General features: G+C 39.0%; 1 protein-coding gene across 5 annotated transcripts in view; it reads right to left on the reverse strand.

Annotated features, from left to right (window-relative positions):
• The window catches only part of OSBPL8 (oxysterol binding protein like 8), an 84,076-nt gene that overhangs the window by 51,211 nt on the left and 13,960 nt on the right, over nucleotides 1–18,905 (reverse strand). For 2 of the 5 annotated variants that reach the window (XM_054273500.1, XM_054273492.1), the window contains exon 2: nucleotides 3,705–3,808. In XM_054273500.1, the coding sequence (XP_054129475.1) occupies nucleotides 3,705–3,746 (42 nt within the window). In that variant the 5' untranslated portion in view covers nucleotides 3,747–3,808. Of the gene's footprint in view, nucleotides 1–3,704; nucleotides 3,809–18,905 lie in introns of those variants that run through there. The other 3 variants (XM_054273530.1, XM_054273519.1, XM_054273509.1) reach the window with 2 other exon arrangements.

Below are 18,905 nucleotides of genomic sequence, written 5' to 3' on the forward strand. Positions count from 1 at the left end.
AAGGACTGGGAGCACAGCTGTTCAGCACTGGGCTGCTGCACAGCAAGAGAATGGAGCTGGAAAAGTACACTGTGAACAGACAGGATCAGCAGTACCTGAGCTCAGCCAGATGCTCACTGGCAGTGCATTACTTACGTGTGCAGGAAACAAGAGGGAAAGGCAGCACAGCAGGTCCTGTCTCACTGCCTGCCCTGCAAGCAGCCCTGGCCAAGATACAACGTGACACCAGAGAGCAGGGCAGCCTGTCACCCGAGATGGCAATGCAGGGGCTTTTCATGTAAATATTTTAGCATTGCATGGTTAATCCTATGAACTGGTACAAACAGCTCCCATGCCAGAGGCTGAAACACAAGCCTGTCTAATTCTGTCCTCTATCTTCTCCAATTGATATTCTGTTTACACACCAAACTCCCTCTGTTGCTGCTCAACCCTCTCTCTTCATCAGAGGTATTTGGGTCTGTGTATTTACCTAAAACCTGCAGACTATATATTTCTAAACACTGGTGCAAGATGTTAAAGCACTGAAATAAGACTGTTTTGGCCAAAACACCTTTTCATTTTCCAATGGCCTATCGCACCTCTATCACCTGCAATTCGTATCACTGCAGACTGAGGTTCCAAACGACTGAGGGAACAAAACATTACCATTTTACTACTTCAGGGTTTTCTCTGAAAAGAATGCTCTCTGGACATTCCTGTCCATCACCACCCTAAACTCTTATTCTAAATCTAGAAAATTAAGAGAAACATATGTATATTCCCAGAGGCACAGCCTAGCCTTCTTTTCCCATTATATAATTGATGACTTTGATTACGGATTACAGAACAAGTCCTCTGACAGGTTCTCAACACTACGTGATCAATTTAATTTCTACAGAGGCACAATTACTTTAAAATTTTGCTACCAAAATATATGAAGCCTAGTCCTCCTCCCAGTAAAGTTTTTGACTAAGACCTAGAAGTAAAACCAGCAATATAAATCCAGCAATATAAAGTATCACATGAGATAGCAGCTGTAATTGTTTTTATACAAAGGCAGCTTACGTGCTTCAAAAGAGCACTATTTCTAGATGTTCATTTCTCAGAAATAAAGCTTATAACAACTGCTGCTAAACTTTAAGTTATATCTGCCAAGTTCTTCTAAAAAACAAAATCCTTTTCCTGTTGAATATTAGGGTAAAAGCAAAAGCATGTGTCACGCTAGCACGTGTGAATCTTTTATCACAAAAGTTATTTTAAAACAGTATTTTTACAATTAAAACATAGCATTAAATTTTTAATAGTTTAAATGAACATTCTAAAGCCAAGTTTGAGTTTTCACCTTGCTGAAGACAGACTTTCCCTGAAGGCAGTCTCTGATACATGTAAACCATTGAAATTAATCCAGTCAGATTAAATTCAGGACCACTGACCCAACCTACAAATCTGATCAATAAAAATGATTCAATGCTTCAAGGAAATAAAGTACTTTTATGTCTGATGATGTATTAAGTAACAAGGACTGACACTGACTGTACAAGTTCTATCACAGGCAAATTATTTATTAAATGTATGTCTCAGCAAAAATTAGAAGTGACTAAAAATTTCTAAGAAAATATTTCAAAAAACAACAGTTTATACCATACATTTCCATGTAATGTTCTAAGTTCTGGGGAAGTGAGACTTGTTTAAATTATTATTTTATAGAAAAGTAGACAAAAACTGTTCTCAGACAAGAACTCAGAGCATCTATTATTTTGCACTGCTTTAATGGTGTCAGACTACAAAAATAGCTGAGCTGTCACAGCCTTTGTCTTCAAATTTATATTCAGTAAATATCAACCTAATTGTGAGACAGGAAGAGCATTTAATATGAGACTTTTTTCTGTATACTGATTCTGGAAAGGAAAAAGCAGAGCATTAAGGCCTGTGATCGCCTCGTCTTTTGTTCTTTAATAAGTCAGCCAAAAAATGAAATTAGAAAGCTGACACTTCTAAACAAGGTTTTTTCAGATACCTCCTAGAAACATCCCAAAGGATTTAAAAGTGGAGAAAAATTTTGCTCAGTATTCCTTATGCACATTACAACATATGTATTTCATTCATTTTATCATGACAATAGAACTTAAAAAAAATTAGATTGTACCTAAAAGTCTGGAATACTGAAAAATTTCAAACATGATTTCAAAAAAATTACATTTCTGGGAAGGATTTGCATTGACTAAAGGTCTTCAAAGTGTTTATTCTTAATGTACAGGTCTTCAAAACTTCTGGGCCAATCTCTCTTAAAATACATATGGTATTTTTAATATTTAATTTTCACTTCTTTTACTATGATATACACTAGGCTGTGTATTAGACTACCAAATAAGCTTTCAAAAATGTTTTTAACACTTGTAGTGCAACACACAAAACTTGACATTGCAACTGCAGTTTAGACAATTACCCCACTGACTGATATTTTGATAAGAAATACTTAGACTAGCCTATTACAATACATCATCAGTTTAAAAAAAAACTTTTCTGAGATGACACTTCAGAAGCATATAGGATGAAAGGCAATCTATCCTTACACTTAGCTTTCTTCTAAAGCAGTCTTGGTAAAACAGAGACTCATTTTGAGGAACTTTCTTAAGATCATGCTATTGTGAAGGAATGTGACAAAAAGAAAAGTAGCACATCTTACATTACTTTGAAGTGTTTTGTAAACTGGTACTTTTTAATGCATTTTGAGGAACAAGGAGGACAGCAACTGAACTGACAGCATTTTTAAAAAAAAATGAAACTAATCTACTGCACAGTTGGCAGTTGATACTCAGAAGTATGCTGCATCTGGGATATAAATGCATAGGCCATGCAGCAAACCAATGAATTTGTTCATTACAGAAAAAAGCCAAGAATTTTCTTAACACACTGCAAAACAGTTTGTCTCCAAACTCACCACTTAAGATAAAAACAGTAATAAAACACTTGATCAAGGTAATAGCTCCATGTAGTAGTTCAGTATCATACATAAAGTTTGCCAGTAATGAGGTGTTAAATTTGACCTTCACCTCAGTTACAGAAAAACATATCCTATTTTGCCTTTGGGAAGTAGTGCTTTGGAAACTATAAAACATTTCCTGCTTCAGCTAATTAAGTACTTCTACATGACACAGCTTGTGGAAAAACTAAACTCTTGTATAATTTCAACATTTATGATGATGATGAAGCACAACAGTACACACTAGCCTTTCCTGTTTTAAATTGTGCTTAGAAGGAGCTTCATTGCCTCAGGAGTTTTATAATCAGTACACATTACACTTACACCTCAAGATTACTCTGATAACATGTAATTATCACTCCTTCTGTCTTTTCTGCTCCTCATTCCACCAAGAACTACATTATTTTTTCTATTGTCCATAATCACTAACAAGCAAAGTGCCAGTTAGACTGAGAGGAATACCTTTTTCCTCTGGAACTCTGAGACAAAATCCAAAAATCAAATCCAAAATCTAAAAGTTTTTTGACATTCAGCCCTCCTGCCATGAGAATCTAGTAAATGATACATGATACTACATAATATTCCAAATATTTCACCAGATGAAATATATTGTATCCAAATGTATTCACCAGAAAAGTATCAATTCAAAGCAAAAGTGAACAGATTCAAGTAATTTAACCCTCTCCTGCAAAAGCATCTTCACAGTCATGTCACTGCACAAAGGCACACTTAAGTTACTCACTGAATTTCTATCCAGCTCCCCATCAACCGGCACGTTCTCCATGGTGAGAGGGCCTGTTCTCTGTCTCTATCAGTTAGAGTTCTTCCATCCTGCTACTTGAGATCCTAGAGAAGAAAAGAAAAATGTAATAATTTAATTCCAAGGGCTGAAATCCACTAGACAGTCATACTTTCTCTCCCCTCCGTTTTATGAGGCTAAATAGTCTCACATGGTAACAACCTCTGTGTTTTACAGTGCCTTGCAAAACATGAACATTTACCCAGAGAAATCAGCTTAGGAATGGAGAGAATAGTTTCAGATAAAATGGCCAAAACAAAAACTACTCACAGAGAGAAGCACTTACTTCTACAAATAAGGAAGAGTTATGTAAAAAAAAAAAAAAAGAAACCCACAGGTTTTGCCCTGTATTTCCCGTTGTTCCAGAGTTCCCAGCAGCACACCGCTCCTCCCCTACAGGCATGTGCACACCAACTGTTTGGGTACAAAACAAAGCTCTTCTGGATCAGCTAGAGCTGAGGGCTTCCCAGCATAACTCCAGAAACAGCCATGTATTGCTTTGCAGAACCAAAACACAAAAATTAAATAAGTGCAAGCCAGCACCTTCTGTGGCACAGTGGGCACTCCTCTGGGGGTCATCACACACAGTGAGAAAGCAATGCCTCATTCTCTAGGCATTTCCTATTGACTTTTTTTTGCAAGAGAATGAAATCTACAATGAATCCTAGTATCCACAGCATATTTAAAGGCATTAGCGAGACAAGCACACACCCTGGAATCAAGCAAAACTCAGTGGAAAAGAAGGGTTTTAACTGATTTGTTAAGCAAGTCTCAGGAGAGGAGCAGAACAAACGGGGATGCCTAGTGAGATGTTCAGCCAGAGCCCATAGCTCTGTCTCTGTCCCAGAGCTCCATCCAACAGGAGAGCAGGGGATGAGGGGCTGTGCTTACCTGTTTGGAGCAGTGCAGTTGGTATCACGCAGGGACAAACCCTGCGCTCCCACCCTCCACAGAGCCGCGCTCACTCTGCCCTTCCTGCCAAACACAGCAGTGCTTCAGCACAGAATCAGCCCAAGGACAATTTTCTTCTCTGCTTTTGTCTTGGGTGGGGTGAGGGGGCAGGAAGCAGCTAAATTACAAACCCAATTGCTAAACCAACACTTGTGCAAAAGCAGGGGTAGCACGGAGATGGTGATTTTTTTTTTTTTACACTATAATGTTTGCATATTGTGTTGAATCTATGCATCAAGGTAATGGCAAATTTTAGTAAAAACAGATTAAATGAAGACAGAAGAGTGAGGTGGGAAGAAACATCACAGTCCCTGCAGGGAACCTTAGGAACATCCTGGATGCAGGAGGATGGGAGAAAGGCAAACACATAACCAGAATACACAAGATCTTCTGGTTCAAGGTCTGTTTCAGGAAATAGACACTCATGAAAACAAATGTCACTAAAAAGAATAACCATTTATTCTACTGCTCTCCACGTTTTATTATAATTGGGGTTTGGGTTTGTATTATGTAAAGCAAGTTAGAATTTTCCCTCAGGAAAAAAACATACAGTATTAATACACTCTAGGTAATTACTATAACATATGCCAGTAAACCACAAAAGGAACCATTAAAAAATAGTTTAACGAAACAATTGTGTGCTAACAAAATTGCAAAGTTAAAAGTTTTCTATGGCTTAATCCAATGAACTAAGTCCAATGACTTAGCCCAGTGAGGAGGACCTTGCTCAAGCACCTGAGTGATTAACTGAGGTGGCACATAATTGGGAAGCTTGGCTAGATGCTCTCATGTAAATTAGAAAGAGTAGACATCTGAAAGGAGATGACTACAAGTTATTAATTTGCATTAATAAAAGGAAAGATGCCATAACCACAGAAAGAGGAATTCACCCTGAAGCTCTGTTTCCCAGAGCAGCAGGCACTGCAGCCCTTACCTTCCATAGCCAAACATGAGATGCAGACCTGGGTGATGATTTTTGATGTCTGTTGCTTCTCATCTCTCGCCCACACACCCAATTTAGGTTCTCTTATTAGCAGGAAATTCAGCAACACCAGACTGCATGCATATTCAATTTGCAGAAACACCAAACTCTTTTAAATAGGATAAAAAATGAGTGGCATTACAAACAGATGCAAGCACTGCTATTTAAAGCAGGTTTTCAGCTTTTTTTAGTTACACAAACTTGTAACCATACTCAAGTTATCTGAACAAACAGATCTTTGCTGACAGGAACATTCAGCCTAAAACACTTTTAACCCATTTTTATATTTAACATTTTTTAACTCTTCATTTTTATTGTCAATGCTCCTGGTGTATTCTGCTCCTCCATCTGCTCACACGACGACAGCCTTCCTTATCTAAGTCTCAAGAGCAGCAGCATCAGACAGATACCCAATGGTCTAAATCTCAGCATTCATGATCAGTTGTGGTCCCAAAGACTCAATTCCAGCATGCTCCTAAAGGCTGCCGAGAAGTCTTCTGGGAAAAGGAAGGAAAAATTCTACCTGCTCCTGTTTAAACAGTAAAGCAGGTGCAGAAATGGTTAAGGACTACCTTCCCCCAAACTGTTTAGCTTATGAGTAGACAGCCAGCTTGCCTTATTTTTCTTGGCAAAATGAAGGCTGAAAGTGAACAATATTGCTTCTGTTATATGCCAAAATAAATACAAAGTAAGGAAAAGGGCTCTCTCAGCAAAAGGATACTGCCAAAGAGTCAAACAAGTATGAAATTGGAGAACAGATTTATTTTGAAAATTACAGAATGCTTCTAACCATCTGAGCCCCAAGGCTTTGAAACAATTTTCCAACCAATGTAGGGAAGGGGAAGTTTCTTATTTGTAAATGCAGCCAGGTTATTATGAAGGGTGATTCCACAAGCAAGCTCCTTTCTACTTTAGCTAATCCAACCATTAGATTTGAAGATACAACCCCAAATGTATCATTTTATTGATCTAGGGGTTTTTCTAGCTTTTGGGGAATGTTCATGACACACTTCTGCTGCTCTCTGTTACATTCACAAGTGTTTGCAGTTTGGTCAGCTTGAGGTTTTAATTAACAAATGCTCCTTCACAATATTAATTCTTAAAAGCCTAAGTGTTCAGAAGGGTACATACAAAATGAAATTATTTCAAAATGACTCTGTAATGACAGCCAGCTAGTCAGCTATTTTTCCTTTATAGACATTGGATACAATCAGGCACACACAAAGGTATTACTTTAGAGCACTGTACCAATCAGACAAATCCTGCCACAAAATAAGCTCTTTCTCTCCAACTGTGAAGAAGGTTGAACAAATCAGAAGCGTATCTTCAAAGCAGAAGGGAAATGTTTTCCTCTCATCACACAATCCATAACCTGTCCTGTGAACACTTGGAGTGCATCTTATTTTTGCTGATGACACCAAAGAGTGTGGTGCAGCTGACAAGCTGAGGGAAGGGGTGCCATCCAGAGGACCTTGGCACCCTTCAGAGTTGGGTCTGTGTGAACCTCAGGACATCAGTTCAACAAGGCCAGGTGCAAGGTCCTGCACCTGGGCTGGGGCCACCTCAGGACAAATACTTGCAAGCACAAATACCCAAGGCTGGGGAGAGAATGGGTTGAGAATTTTCTTTTCCTGAGGAAAAGGAACTGGGGATACTGGTGGATGAAAACTAGCCATGACCCAGCAACATCTGCCTGCAGCCCAGAAAGACAATGTATCCTGGGCTGCATCAAAAGAAGTGTGGTCAGCAGGTCAGACCACCGGGTCATTCACAGATCTACTTCACTTTCACAATGCTCACATCTGATATTAGAAAGAAATTCTTTACTGTGAGGGTAGTGAGGCACTGCAACAGGCTGCCCAGAGCAGCTGTGGATGTCCATCCCTGAAAGACACTTAAGATTTTTTTGAGAGCCTTGGTTTGAAGGCCAAAGAAGTGTTCAAGGTTAGGTTGGGTGGGGCTTTGAGCAACCTGGTCTAGTGGAAGATATCCCTGCCCATGGCAGGGAGATTGGAGTTACAACATTTTTAAGGGCTGTTCTAACCCAAACCATTGTGGGGTTCCATGGTTTTAACAGATTGCTTCAGCCATTGGTAGTTTTTGTAACTATTTGGTTTTCAGTTCACTGGACCTTGAGAATACAAAAATCCTCCTTAGATCTTCCACAGAAGGAAAAAACCACATCAATGAAAGCTACTACTCTGCATGAACAGGATCTTTTCTAACTATCTACACACATACATGCTAAAAAGTCCTGTGGGAAGAGGTAAGAAGACAACTCCCATCACTAAAAAAAAAAATTCAAAAGCCATAAAATGGATGTCTCAGTACTGTGTTGTTACCCAATATTCTCTTAGATATAGGTACACAACCACAGATCAAAAGCTGCACAACTTCGGTGCCATGGCCATGAGAGAAACTAGGGTAGCAAGTTTTTGTTCAGTCCTATAGAGATCAGTGAAGAGGATATGGCAATGTTCTGCATTGATTTATTACATATTCTCTGTTAACCAGATTACATAAACTTTTATTGCAGGGTATGTTTAACTAGATAAAGGGGTTATTAGGCAATGCAAGGCCCCTTTTCTGCCAGCATAACAAAAGCTCATCACCAAACATGATATTTGTTCTAGACAGAAGAGAGTTTAACCCTGACACCATGGCAGTACTACGATTGGTGGTATATTTATAATATTAAATTATAATCCAATTCACAAAAGGACTCTTCTTCCCCTTCTCCCACACAAGATTAACTTCAGTTCAAACACTTCACTAAATCTGGAGAGTTTCATCAAGAGTCCCCAATGTTCCCACACAAATTCCTAAATTTCAGTCAAGGTGCAGCCACAAAGTGCAAGTGGTAGAGATGACCCCTGAATCTAACATATTTTCTTTTTAGTCAATGGCCAAGTTACTTGAACACCTGCACAGTGTATTATACAGGCAGGTTTTAGCTGACTTCCTAAGGAGCACCACCTAGGGTCCTTAGAGCAGGCAGGTGCACTGCAGCGCTGTTTTGCGACCTGTTACAGTATCACAGAGCCCTCCTGCACTCCAGCACCAAACCAGCCCCACTGTGCCCTGCCACTGGCTGCCTGTGAAATGGCTGCTGCCTCCTGACCCAGCCTTTCCAGAGGGGAAGTGCCCTCCTGGGCTCAGACCTCCAAACTGACCTGAGCTCTGCTGGATGCCTGCTTTCTTTCCCTAAAGCCTAAAAAAAGTAGAAGCATTTAAATTGCTCAAGATGAGTATCAGATGAGAATATACTGTATTTTTTAAGATGACACAAGCATAACAATACATTTACTTTAAAAATCAATGTGGCAGCAAGTAAAGGCACGGCATACTAGGAGAAAAGAAAACGAGTTGTTTACATTGATGTCAAGAAGGATAAAAATTCACCTAGGTCTTTGCTGGAAAGCAGAATCACAACAGCACCCAAGAAATGCTATTCCACAGGGAATCAGAGAATGGTCCAGGTAGGAAAAGATCTCTGAAGGTCATCTTGCCCAAGTTCCCCTTTGCAGAAGGATGTCTAGACAGGTTTTGAATATCTCCAAGGATGAGGACTACACAAACACCCTGGTCAACCTGTGCCAGTGCCTGGTCGCCCTTCCAAGTCAAAAAGTGTTCCTGATGCTGGGATGGAACTCCCTGTGTTTTTGTTTGTGCCCACTGCCTCTTGTATCATCACTGAGCACCACTGGAAAGAACCTGTTTCTGCCACTTTTACACCCTCCCTTCAGGTATTTATACACATTGATGAGTTTACCCTGAGCCTTGTCTTCTCCAGGCTGAACAGACCCAGCGCTTCCAGCCTTTCCTCACACAAGAGATGATCCAGGCCTTTGATCATCTTCACAGTACTGGATCTGTCCAGCACATCCACATCCCCCCTGTACTCAGGAGCTCTGAACTACCCAAGAGCTCAGATGTGAACTCAGCAGTGCTGAGCAGAGAGGAAGGATTGCTATTCTCAATGTGCTGGCAGTACTTTCTCTAAAGCATTCAGGAGCACCATGCATCTTCTTTGTGGCAAGGGCATGTTACTGATTCATGTTCAGCTATCTGTCAGGAAAACCAGGTGAACTCCAGGTAAGCAATTCTATATGGTCCACAAGGAAGTTTAAGGTAACTCTCTTGACAAAGGCATCTAAGTGCTAAAACAAACCAAAAAGAACAAGTTTCCTAGATATTAAGATTTAACTATAACAGTTATAGCTACCTACAACTCCTAAGAGGTATAGATCTGTTTCAAGAGATTAAAGGAAATCTGTACCCAAAATCTAGCAAGGGTGATCAAATAAAGGCGCTCAAAAAAAATCTAAGTGTCTTTCAGGCTGTCCTATGACTGCTGAAGCCACTTTCACTTTGCTCTGTGCAGCAGGGGAGCAGCAATAGCACAGAAGGCAATTGAGGAAGCATGTCTTGCTCTCAAGGCTCTTTGAATACAGTGCACCAGAGGAACAGAAGCCTTCTGGTTGTAGCACAAGGCCACAGATCATCTTTCTCAGCTAACAAGTCTGCACACCAAGTACACTTCATTATCAAGCTACAGATCAGGCCAGCTTCTTGCACATGACAGTGCCGCTGCATGCCAAGTACCCTGTGTTTGCTGAGATCAGTTCCAAGAAAGCAGGAACTGAAGCAAAGTTACTAGTAAAAATGGAGGACAGGCAACAGGGTCAAAAAACCCAATAAAAGATCTGGTAAACAAAGAAATCACAAGTTCTTCTTGACTCTCAAACTAACATTCTTAACTAAGAAGAACTCAGAAGAATTAGGAACTGGTAGTATTCTGCAATTCTAAAAGAGAAATCTGAGAGCTGAGAAAATCTCTAGGTTCAATTCCTACTAATGTGAAGTCAGTCCAAAAAGGAGAACTTGACAAAACCAGTAATTATATAGAAGGCATAGATGGCAAACTGCATAGTTACATTAACTCTGAATTGCAATATTTGAATACTCAAAAGTCTGCTGCAAATATAAACAAACCAGAATCAACAACTGCCTCAAGTTCCCCAAGTACACTGTGATCACTTAATGCTATCACCCACCAAATCTACCCTTATGAAACACTTCCTTCCACCCTGACTTTCATCACCTGCCTTCTCATTTCCTGAATAAACAGTCCACATGCAGAGCAAGCTGTTTCCTCTGCTTCTGTATTGCTGTTTTCAGAAGGGAAAAAACCATCAAATACCAAGCCACCAAAAAAACACAGGAAAGCTGAAATGTTTAAGAACAGGACTTGAAAACATCTCTCATCTGGAAAAAAACCTGGGACAGTCCAGATATCTCAGCTATGTTTTGAGAGAGTTAGCTGGCAATGAAGGCCAAGGAAAGCATAACAAGCTTCTGAATACCCACTGCAACTTCAATAATTACTACCATAAACTGGGTTCCACAAACAAACTTGTTCTGAAAACTGAAGGAGTACAGAAAATATGGTAAGAGTCACATCCAGGTACTAAAACCCAACATTCTCTCTAAAAGCTCGAGTTCCTAGGTCCTGGAGCTCTTTGCCACTGAAATACGCTTCAAAGCTCCCTAACTTATCCAGGTCTTCATGATAAAGAATCTGCAAGACTGTTCCCATGACTCAAATGAGTTGGTGGTCTTAATGGTAAAAATGCCTATTTCTTCACTTACAGGTGCTCTAGTTACCGGCAGCATTATTCACTTCACCTCCACAAGCCACTTTTACCTAAGGCTCAGTCTAACTTTGGAGCATAAAAATAAGAGAGGCAATAAACCATTGATTTTGTTCATTCAAGAGAAAACCTATGAAGCTTCATAAAATATTCAGATTTTTTTTTGTTTGTTTCATTGTGAAGTAGGCAAAGAAGATTTATTCAAACCTTTCAACACCAAATCTAGCATTGTATTTTTACATACTTTTTTTGTTACTTTGCTACACTACTAACCAGCAAAATAGAACTAAGGGGGCATCATACACAACCATACAAGGTTAAATTGGCAAACGACAGTCTTGATTTCAAAGAAAAAAAAGATGGACTAAAACTAAATGGTTAGAGACATGACAAACCATATTCCTTTCAGAATCTCACCCTCTGATTTTCTCCCACATCTGTAAAGTTACTAATAATAGTATCTCACACAGTACTCTGTCATCTCCCATATTGGCAGCTGTATGAAGGGGCAGTGTGACACACACTGCTAGAGACAGCTGGAAGGGTTAGGAGATTACCAGTCCTCCACACCTGGTCCTTACCACCTCTTTCCCCACTGTGGCTGAGGTTCTTCTGAACTGCCTATGGACCTGTCTGTGCAGGTGCTCCCTAATCCTCTTCTGTCAAGAGGAATCCCCACTATTGCAAATTATTTTAAACAGACGCTCACAAAATGAGAATCATTTAAACTGGACTAGGTCATGGGTCTTGTGCAGGCCTGGCACAGCAGGGGTGAGGAACAGCTGAGGGACACCTCTTCACTCCCCTCCCACCAAAACAAAACAGCCTGGGTAAGCATGCACACTGTGTTACAGCTACAGACTCCCCCAACACCAACTGCAAACTACTTCAGGAAATGAAGGGAATCGTGACAAGGCAACAGGAAAAGCAATGTTGTTGTAGAGGTTTTTCTGAAATGAAAAAGTAAGATGAGTCAGCAGAGACGTTTCCACAGACAATACGGATAGGTGGCAGAACAAGTCCTTCTGATGCTGATGCCAAAATGGAATCAGTTGCCCTCCTGTGAGAGCAAACAGACCAGGATGTCTTCTGCATGGAACTTTCCAAAACAAAACACAAGGCTATGAAAAACATTTTAAGAATATAAGAATTAATTAATTGTACTGAAAAAGCCTCAATAAGAGGATCTTAAAAGTCTGCTTCAGTACATCAACTGATGTACCTAAACATTTTAGATATAACCAGTCATAGATACAGAAATATTTTAAGTCTCATCTGCAGCTTAAGAATACAATTTACTCCATAAGGAATGACTTTTCAGAAAGCTATTCTGAGAGTATTTATAAACAACTTCAAGTAATCATACTATTACAGATCAATGAATTATGAACTGCTACATGAGCTATATGTGACTAGGTGAGTACTTCTCACCTACTGCAAATAAAGTAACAATGTGAGCTTAAACTATCCTAAAGTTTCTGTTTCTCAGAAGCTGCAGTGATTTTGCTTGGACAAACAGGCAGCAACACACAGACAGCACACTGCCACATCAGGTGCTGCTGCAGTCAACTTCCTAAATGAATCCATAAGATTTCCATTAAATGAATAATATACTTCCAAAACTGAGCCAGTGCAAAGACCAATTTTCTAATGGCAATTCTACTACGTTTTTAGTCCTTCCTTCACACTATGTATTTTGCCACCACTGAGAACTAAAAGGAATGCCCAACTTATTTTCAAGGGTGAAGGAACCCATAGGGACTCTTTTGAATTTTTATAGTTATTGAAAGGACACCTTAAGTGTCAGATCTTCCAAAGACCTACCAGTACAGGACCACTTTTCTGTATGGTTGTTTCAGCAAAGCAAAAACTGAGATTACCTCTAGAATGAGCATCATGAATACACTTCACAGGAACCCAGTTAAGAGAGTAACTATAATCCTAACTTCTGCTCTAACCTGAAATAAATTAAACAAAAAACACCTCAAGTTCCAAGAACGAAAATATGAAAGAAGTCTTAACCCAGACAAACAAGTTTCAGCTGAGCTGTGTTGGCTGGAATACACTTGTGTTGTGTGGGAGGTTTCTAAAAAATGGGCTTTCTGCAGGCTTAAATATAGATATTTCAAACAGGAACCTTATGTTTATTCTCATATACAATTTAATTTTCTTATTTTAGCAGCAGTGTCTCTTCTTCATAATAAAACAGAGTTGATGACATAATAAATGACCTTTATTTAAATTTCTTTTGGCAAGTGCTACAAGGTAGCTTATACAAGTTCAAGATACAGGATATCTGTACAAGAATTTAAGAACAAAAGGTCAGAGTAGCCTACTGCAATAGAAAAAACCCTAGAAATCCTAACTTAAAGCAGCAGCAGGTTCAAACATGCAGCAATAGTATCTGGTTTACACATCATGGTTTATTAAAAAGCTTTAGAAAGTCTAATTTAGATTTCCATTGGTTATGCCAAGTTTGTTTTTTTTTTTTTTTTCACTCTAACACTAAAGTAAAACAAGCTGATGAACCCAACTTTGCTTTTTAGATGTCAGTGCTGTTCTACCTGGTCACAATTCAGGATCTTTCATAGGTTTTTCAGCAGGGTTGGTTTTTTATTTGTGTTTGTTTATGGTTTGTGAGGTTTTGGGGGGATTCTAGGGAGGAAAGCTGGATTTTTTTGTGGAGGTTTTTCACTGTTGTTCTGTGGGGTTTTTAAATACAGGAGAAAAATATTACAAATAGACTTCATACAAGGCTTAACAAGAACTAGTGCTTTTAGCACCAAACATCCAAGCTTGTCTTCTGAAGCTACTGAGTAACTGCTGATCAACTTTGATTTGGAACTGCTGCAACAATCTTGCACAGCTTTTAGTTTAATAGGATGAACCAATAATACTTAAACAATATATCCACAGGAACTGTACAGTATTATTGCATTGCAGACTTGGCTAGTGATCTAACAATAAAGCTCTTGTTTACCTACCCATTTCTATATAATAAATTACAAGCTCCTGTGTACATTTCTTTGGGCAATGAGAAGCACCTGGCCAGCCACAACAAACAGCTGTGGACGAATGAGTTCACCAAACTATCCCATTTCTGAAGAGCAGAATGCTTTTTGCTACAACTACTGCAAGGAGGCACCGAGACTTTTTATAGCAAGAACCAAATATTATGAGGACAATTATAATGTTCTGCTTCAGGGACCAATATAAAAGATTCTATTTCTTCTGCTTCCATCAATTGAGAACATGTCACAATTGGGATAAAGGGTTCTGTTCCTTGACAACCAGGGAGTGGTGCTAAGCACAGACAGGAAAACAAAGTCTTGACACTTCCTTGGAAGTTCTTTGAAATGCTTCAGAGAAGAAAACAAAGACAGAAAAAAAATTACATCCTAAGTAAAGCATTATTCTGTTCAAGGCTAAACAAATATTTAATGGACAAGGAACCTGCTCCTGCTCTTCCACTCAGTCTACTCAAGTACTGGGAATTCTCTTTCCCCTAAAATGGTTTAATGGGGCCATCAGATAGCTCGAGCACCTGATTTAAAGTTAATACAATCCTCTCAGCTGTGCAATCCCACAGGACTGTGTGATAGGAAATTTGAATCCTGCATCCCCAACACCCTCTATCCAGCCCCTCAATAATCAGCTAGTTAAAGGAGGCAATAAAGGGGCAAGACCCATGACATAGTTCAGGAATGCAAAAGACAGAAACAAATGCTGGGAAGGAGGGATGTAAGCTCAAACAATTTAAATTGCTATTTTGATGATAAATAAGGGAAAGAATAGTTCTAAGAGGGAATGCATTTCTTTATTTAAAGTAAAAAACCTACATCCTTGCCTTTCACAGGATAGAACATCCCAATATTGTCCCCCAAAATGACAAGAATTATCAGTTAACAGCATTTTATAATTTACTTTCATATTTACAATCACACACAACACCAAGATAACACAAGCTTAACTACCGAGATAATATTAGCATAAAGCAATTCAATACCCTGTATCTCTGCCAAAGCAGTCAACTACACCTCTGTGTATAACGTTACACATTTTATTCCCCTGAAGGCAGCTTACACCTGCATTTCCAAGTCTAATGTGTAGGAAAAGAACTAAGCACTAATTTCCATGCTTCACAAAGTAAATGGAGCCAGGCAGCAATCGCTCAGAAGTTGTAACTGGACAAAAATGCACGTCCCAACCTACCAGAGTGTAAGAGAGTGCTCCTGGGGCACCTTCCCTTTCTGATGGTCCCTTTGACACCCTGCAGAGGTGACAGAAGGAAGAAAAGTGCAGGTACCCATTCAGATCCCTGCAGGAGCAGCTGTGAGAGTAAGTGCCAGCACATGCTTCCAACCATGTGCAGTGGTAAAAGGGGCAACTGGAGGAACCCCGTGCCCAGCACTTTCAATCCATTACTAATTAAGTATCCACAAACAGCTGTCACAGATACAAACCAGTCAACTTCAGCAGGTACAGTGTAGCTACAAGTAGAGTCTTTAACTTTTCAAAACTATGATTTGTCCAAGAAACCTTATAATGAACATGTAGGAAAGTGAAAATGTATTGGTTTGGGGTTCTTTTTTCCAAAATTGTAAAACTAAAGCCTAAGTAATACTGATTTTAATACTAGCAACAAACATGCAGAGTTTTTAATCTAAAAACCAGCTTGGCCTACATAATCTTTCACATGAGAAAGGATTTCGTTCCTTCATTTTGTAGTCCTCAACAGAATTCAGAGAAGGATCAGCATCACTTTTTGATGATCACAACCTGAGAAAGCACACCATATGCCAGTAGTTCTTAATACAGTGGCACGTTTTACACTCCCTCCCTGACGGCTTCTGTGAAATTCACAACTTCAGCTTTTTTGTATCTAAATTGTCTGCAACAGGCATGCAATATGAAATTAGGGTTTGTAACTCTAGGAGTGCTATTAACTTAATAAAATCCAGATTAAAAGTGAATAGCCAGCTAGATATTTCAAATGCATTTATAAGCACCAAAATTTCAACTAACTGAGACAACTACCTAACCAAGATAAGCACACAGACATTCCAGTTAAAGCATGAAGTAATAAGCAGTTTCTCCCAAGAGAAAAGCACTATGCCAACACTTCACATACAATGAGAATTGACTGTTCCCAAATGTTGATAAGTATAATTAACCTTCTAACCCTGTCTTTGGCCTTGAACATTAAACCTAAATTCATCTTGAAAACCAATTAAAATGCTAAGCAGTCTGTCTACTTTGGGACTGGAGAACAGCATTCAATCCAAAAAAAAGCATAGCACTATTGTCTTCTCAGACACCTTCAAGGATCTGTTAGCTGTTTTAGTAAATAAATAAATCACATTTTAACAAGAACTGAAAAATTCTTCACAAATATCCTGAAACATTTAAGGTTTATGAAGGCAAAATTGAAGGTTTAACAGGAAAAATAGCCCCAGAGAAAAAAGAAAAAGATGATCTAGGTGGGCTATGAACTTTGATTTTGCCTTTTCATGCTGTCTTTAACAACAGATAGTAATTGTACAGTACAGTTCCCATTCAAAGAGCTTAACTTCTCTCTCTCATTCATTCTGCCTTTTAGATTGCCTACTGACAAGGAAATCTACTTATAATTTGTTACTCAACCTGCTTTTTTTTATGTCTGCCATTCTGAAATTAGTAGAACAACTAGACAGTCAGGAGGAGCTGGATTTCTCGTTTTTCTTTCTAACTTCTTTTTTTCTACATCATAGATATTTCCTCTTAAAAAAAAATCATGCCTACTTGCTATGAAATTCAGATGCATGTGACTCTGTGATGATCACGTTTTTTCTCATAACTTTACTTCAACAGAAGGAAAAGCAGGTAAAGTGATTTCTGATTTTCTAGTGAATCTGAGGTAATGAGCACCATTTTATAGTTACTATTCAGTTTTAACATCAAAATTTTGTTTCCAGTGATATATTCCAGTGTTATATTTTAGTATAACTTCATTCACTATTGGAGTTCAGAGTGGCATTAATTACTTTTTCTTCCCCATTTTTAGAATTTATTTTTAAATATACACAATATATCTGCCTACCAGGCATCTGTTCCATTATTTCAACAAGCTTAAATTTGCTCTTCATTTTGAAAACAGGTCCTTTACAAAGTGGCAGAAAGTCAGAATCATGTCCATGTCACATTTCATGGCTCGTAACTTCCAGGGAGCTCTGCCGATGCTGCTCAGCTGCCCGGGAGAGTGCTGTAGGTGGCAGCATTTCACAGAGCTCACGGCCCTGCCCTAACCTGAGGCTAAGGACTGCCCACAGGGAATACACTCCAAGGGTGCTTCAAGAGCCTTCAGGCATTTCCACAACATACCACACTGTCGGAGAATGACTTAAAGAAAAAGGCCATGAGACATACAATTGAGAGAAAAGTAAAAGGGAAAAGTAAAGCAGTTCTCAGCCTTCTGATTTCTATAAACAATTAGACTCTCTTTATAAACAATAAAGTTCTCAGACTGTCTTCCCATAACAAGCAGAAAACCGTCTCTGGGAAAAGCTGGTACCCTGAGAACAGATGTAGAAGTTTTGGGAACACTGGTTCTGTTTTTTATAAACAATTGTAGGTATTCTAAAACAAAAGGAGTGGTTAGAGTTTTCTCTGTTAGCCTATCATGAATTTGGATTACAGAATATGTATGAAGTTCGTTAACACTGTTATTTAAGGTGATGGATTGATCAATAAATCGGAGTTCGATGCATTACCAGGATGGTCGTTTCTCCCTTCACTTCAATACCACACACGGTAAGGAAGTATACAAACTGCTTTAATCTGAAAAGCAACCTTCTCAGATCCTAAAGATATGTACCATAATGTCAGTTAAACAAAAATGTTAAGTTACCACAGGTGAGATCATCCTTAAAACACAGATCCACAATAAACTGCTCCCATGTATGGGATTTGAGCACACTCAGACATTTTGTTTCAGATTACCAGAAGAAAAATCAAGTTTTCCACAGTGGCCTCATATTTCAGAATACAAAGTGCTGTTCTAGTGCAGGTGTACATCTGGATTGCCTGGACTTGCACTTCACTTGAAATGGAGGCACTTTCAGAAAGTAATTACCTGCACAGAAAACATCTCAATTTCATGCTAAAATACAAGTCTAGTCTGTCAGCAACACATTTTCCACACAGGACCCCCCAAAAGCAGTCACTTTTGTCTGGAAGCTGACTGTTCACATCATGGCATGCATAGCATGAGCTTCACAGGAATGAACTACCACTCGTTCCTGGAAAACATAAGTAACATGAATCCAAATACATATATATTGCTTTGACTTCCAATTCTCTCTCTTCCTACAATTTTAGCAGGAGTTGAAAAAAGCAAAATAAGCTATATGCTATTACTACAACTCTTATATCTTCTGCCACACATGCCAGAAGCAGGCTGAAGGGCAAACTGTGCAAATCCCATTTGACCATCATGGTTTCTACCCATTTCATTATGGGCAGAAAAATGACTCCATCACTAGCAAGTCAGTAGCTTTAGGAACCACCTCAACAGCAATT

Source organism: Melozone crissalis, unplaced genomic scaffold (assembly GCF_028551555.1).
Source record: "Melozone crissalis strain CALT ecotype California unplaced genomic scaffold, PUWL_Pcris_2 ptg000004l_1, whole genome shotgun sequence".
In the NCBI taxonomy this organism is placed as follows: domain Eukaryota; kingdom Metazoa; phylum Chordata; class Aves; order Passeriformes; family Passerellidae; genus Melozone; species Melozone crissalis.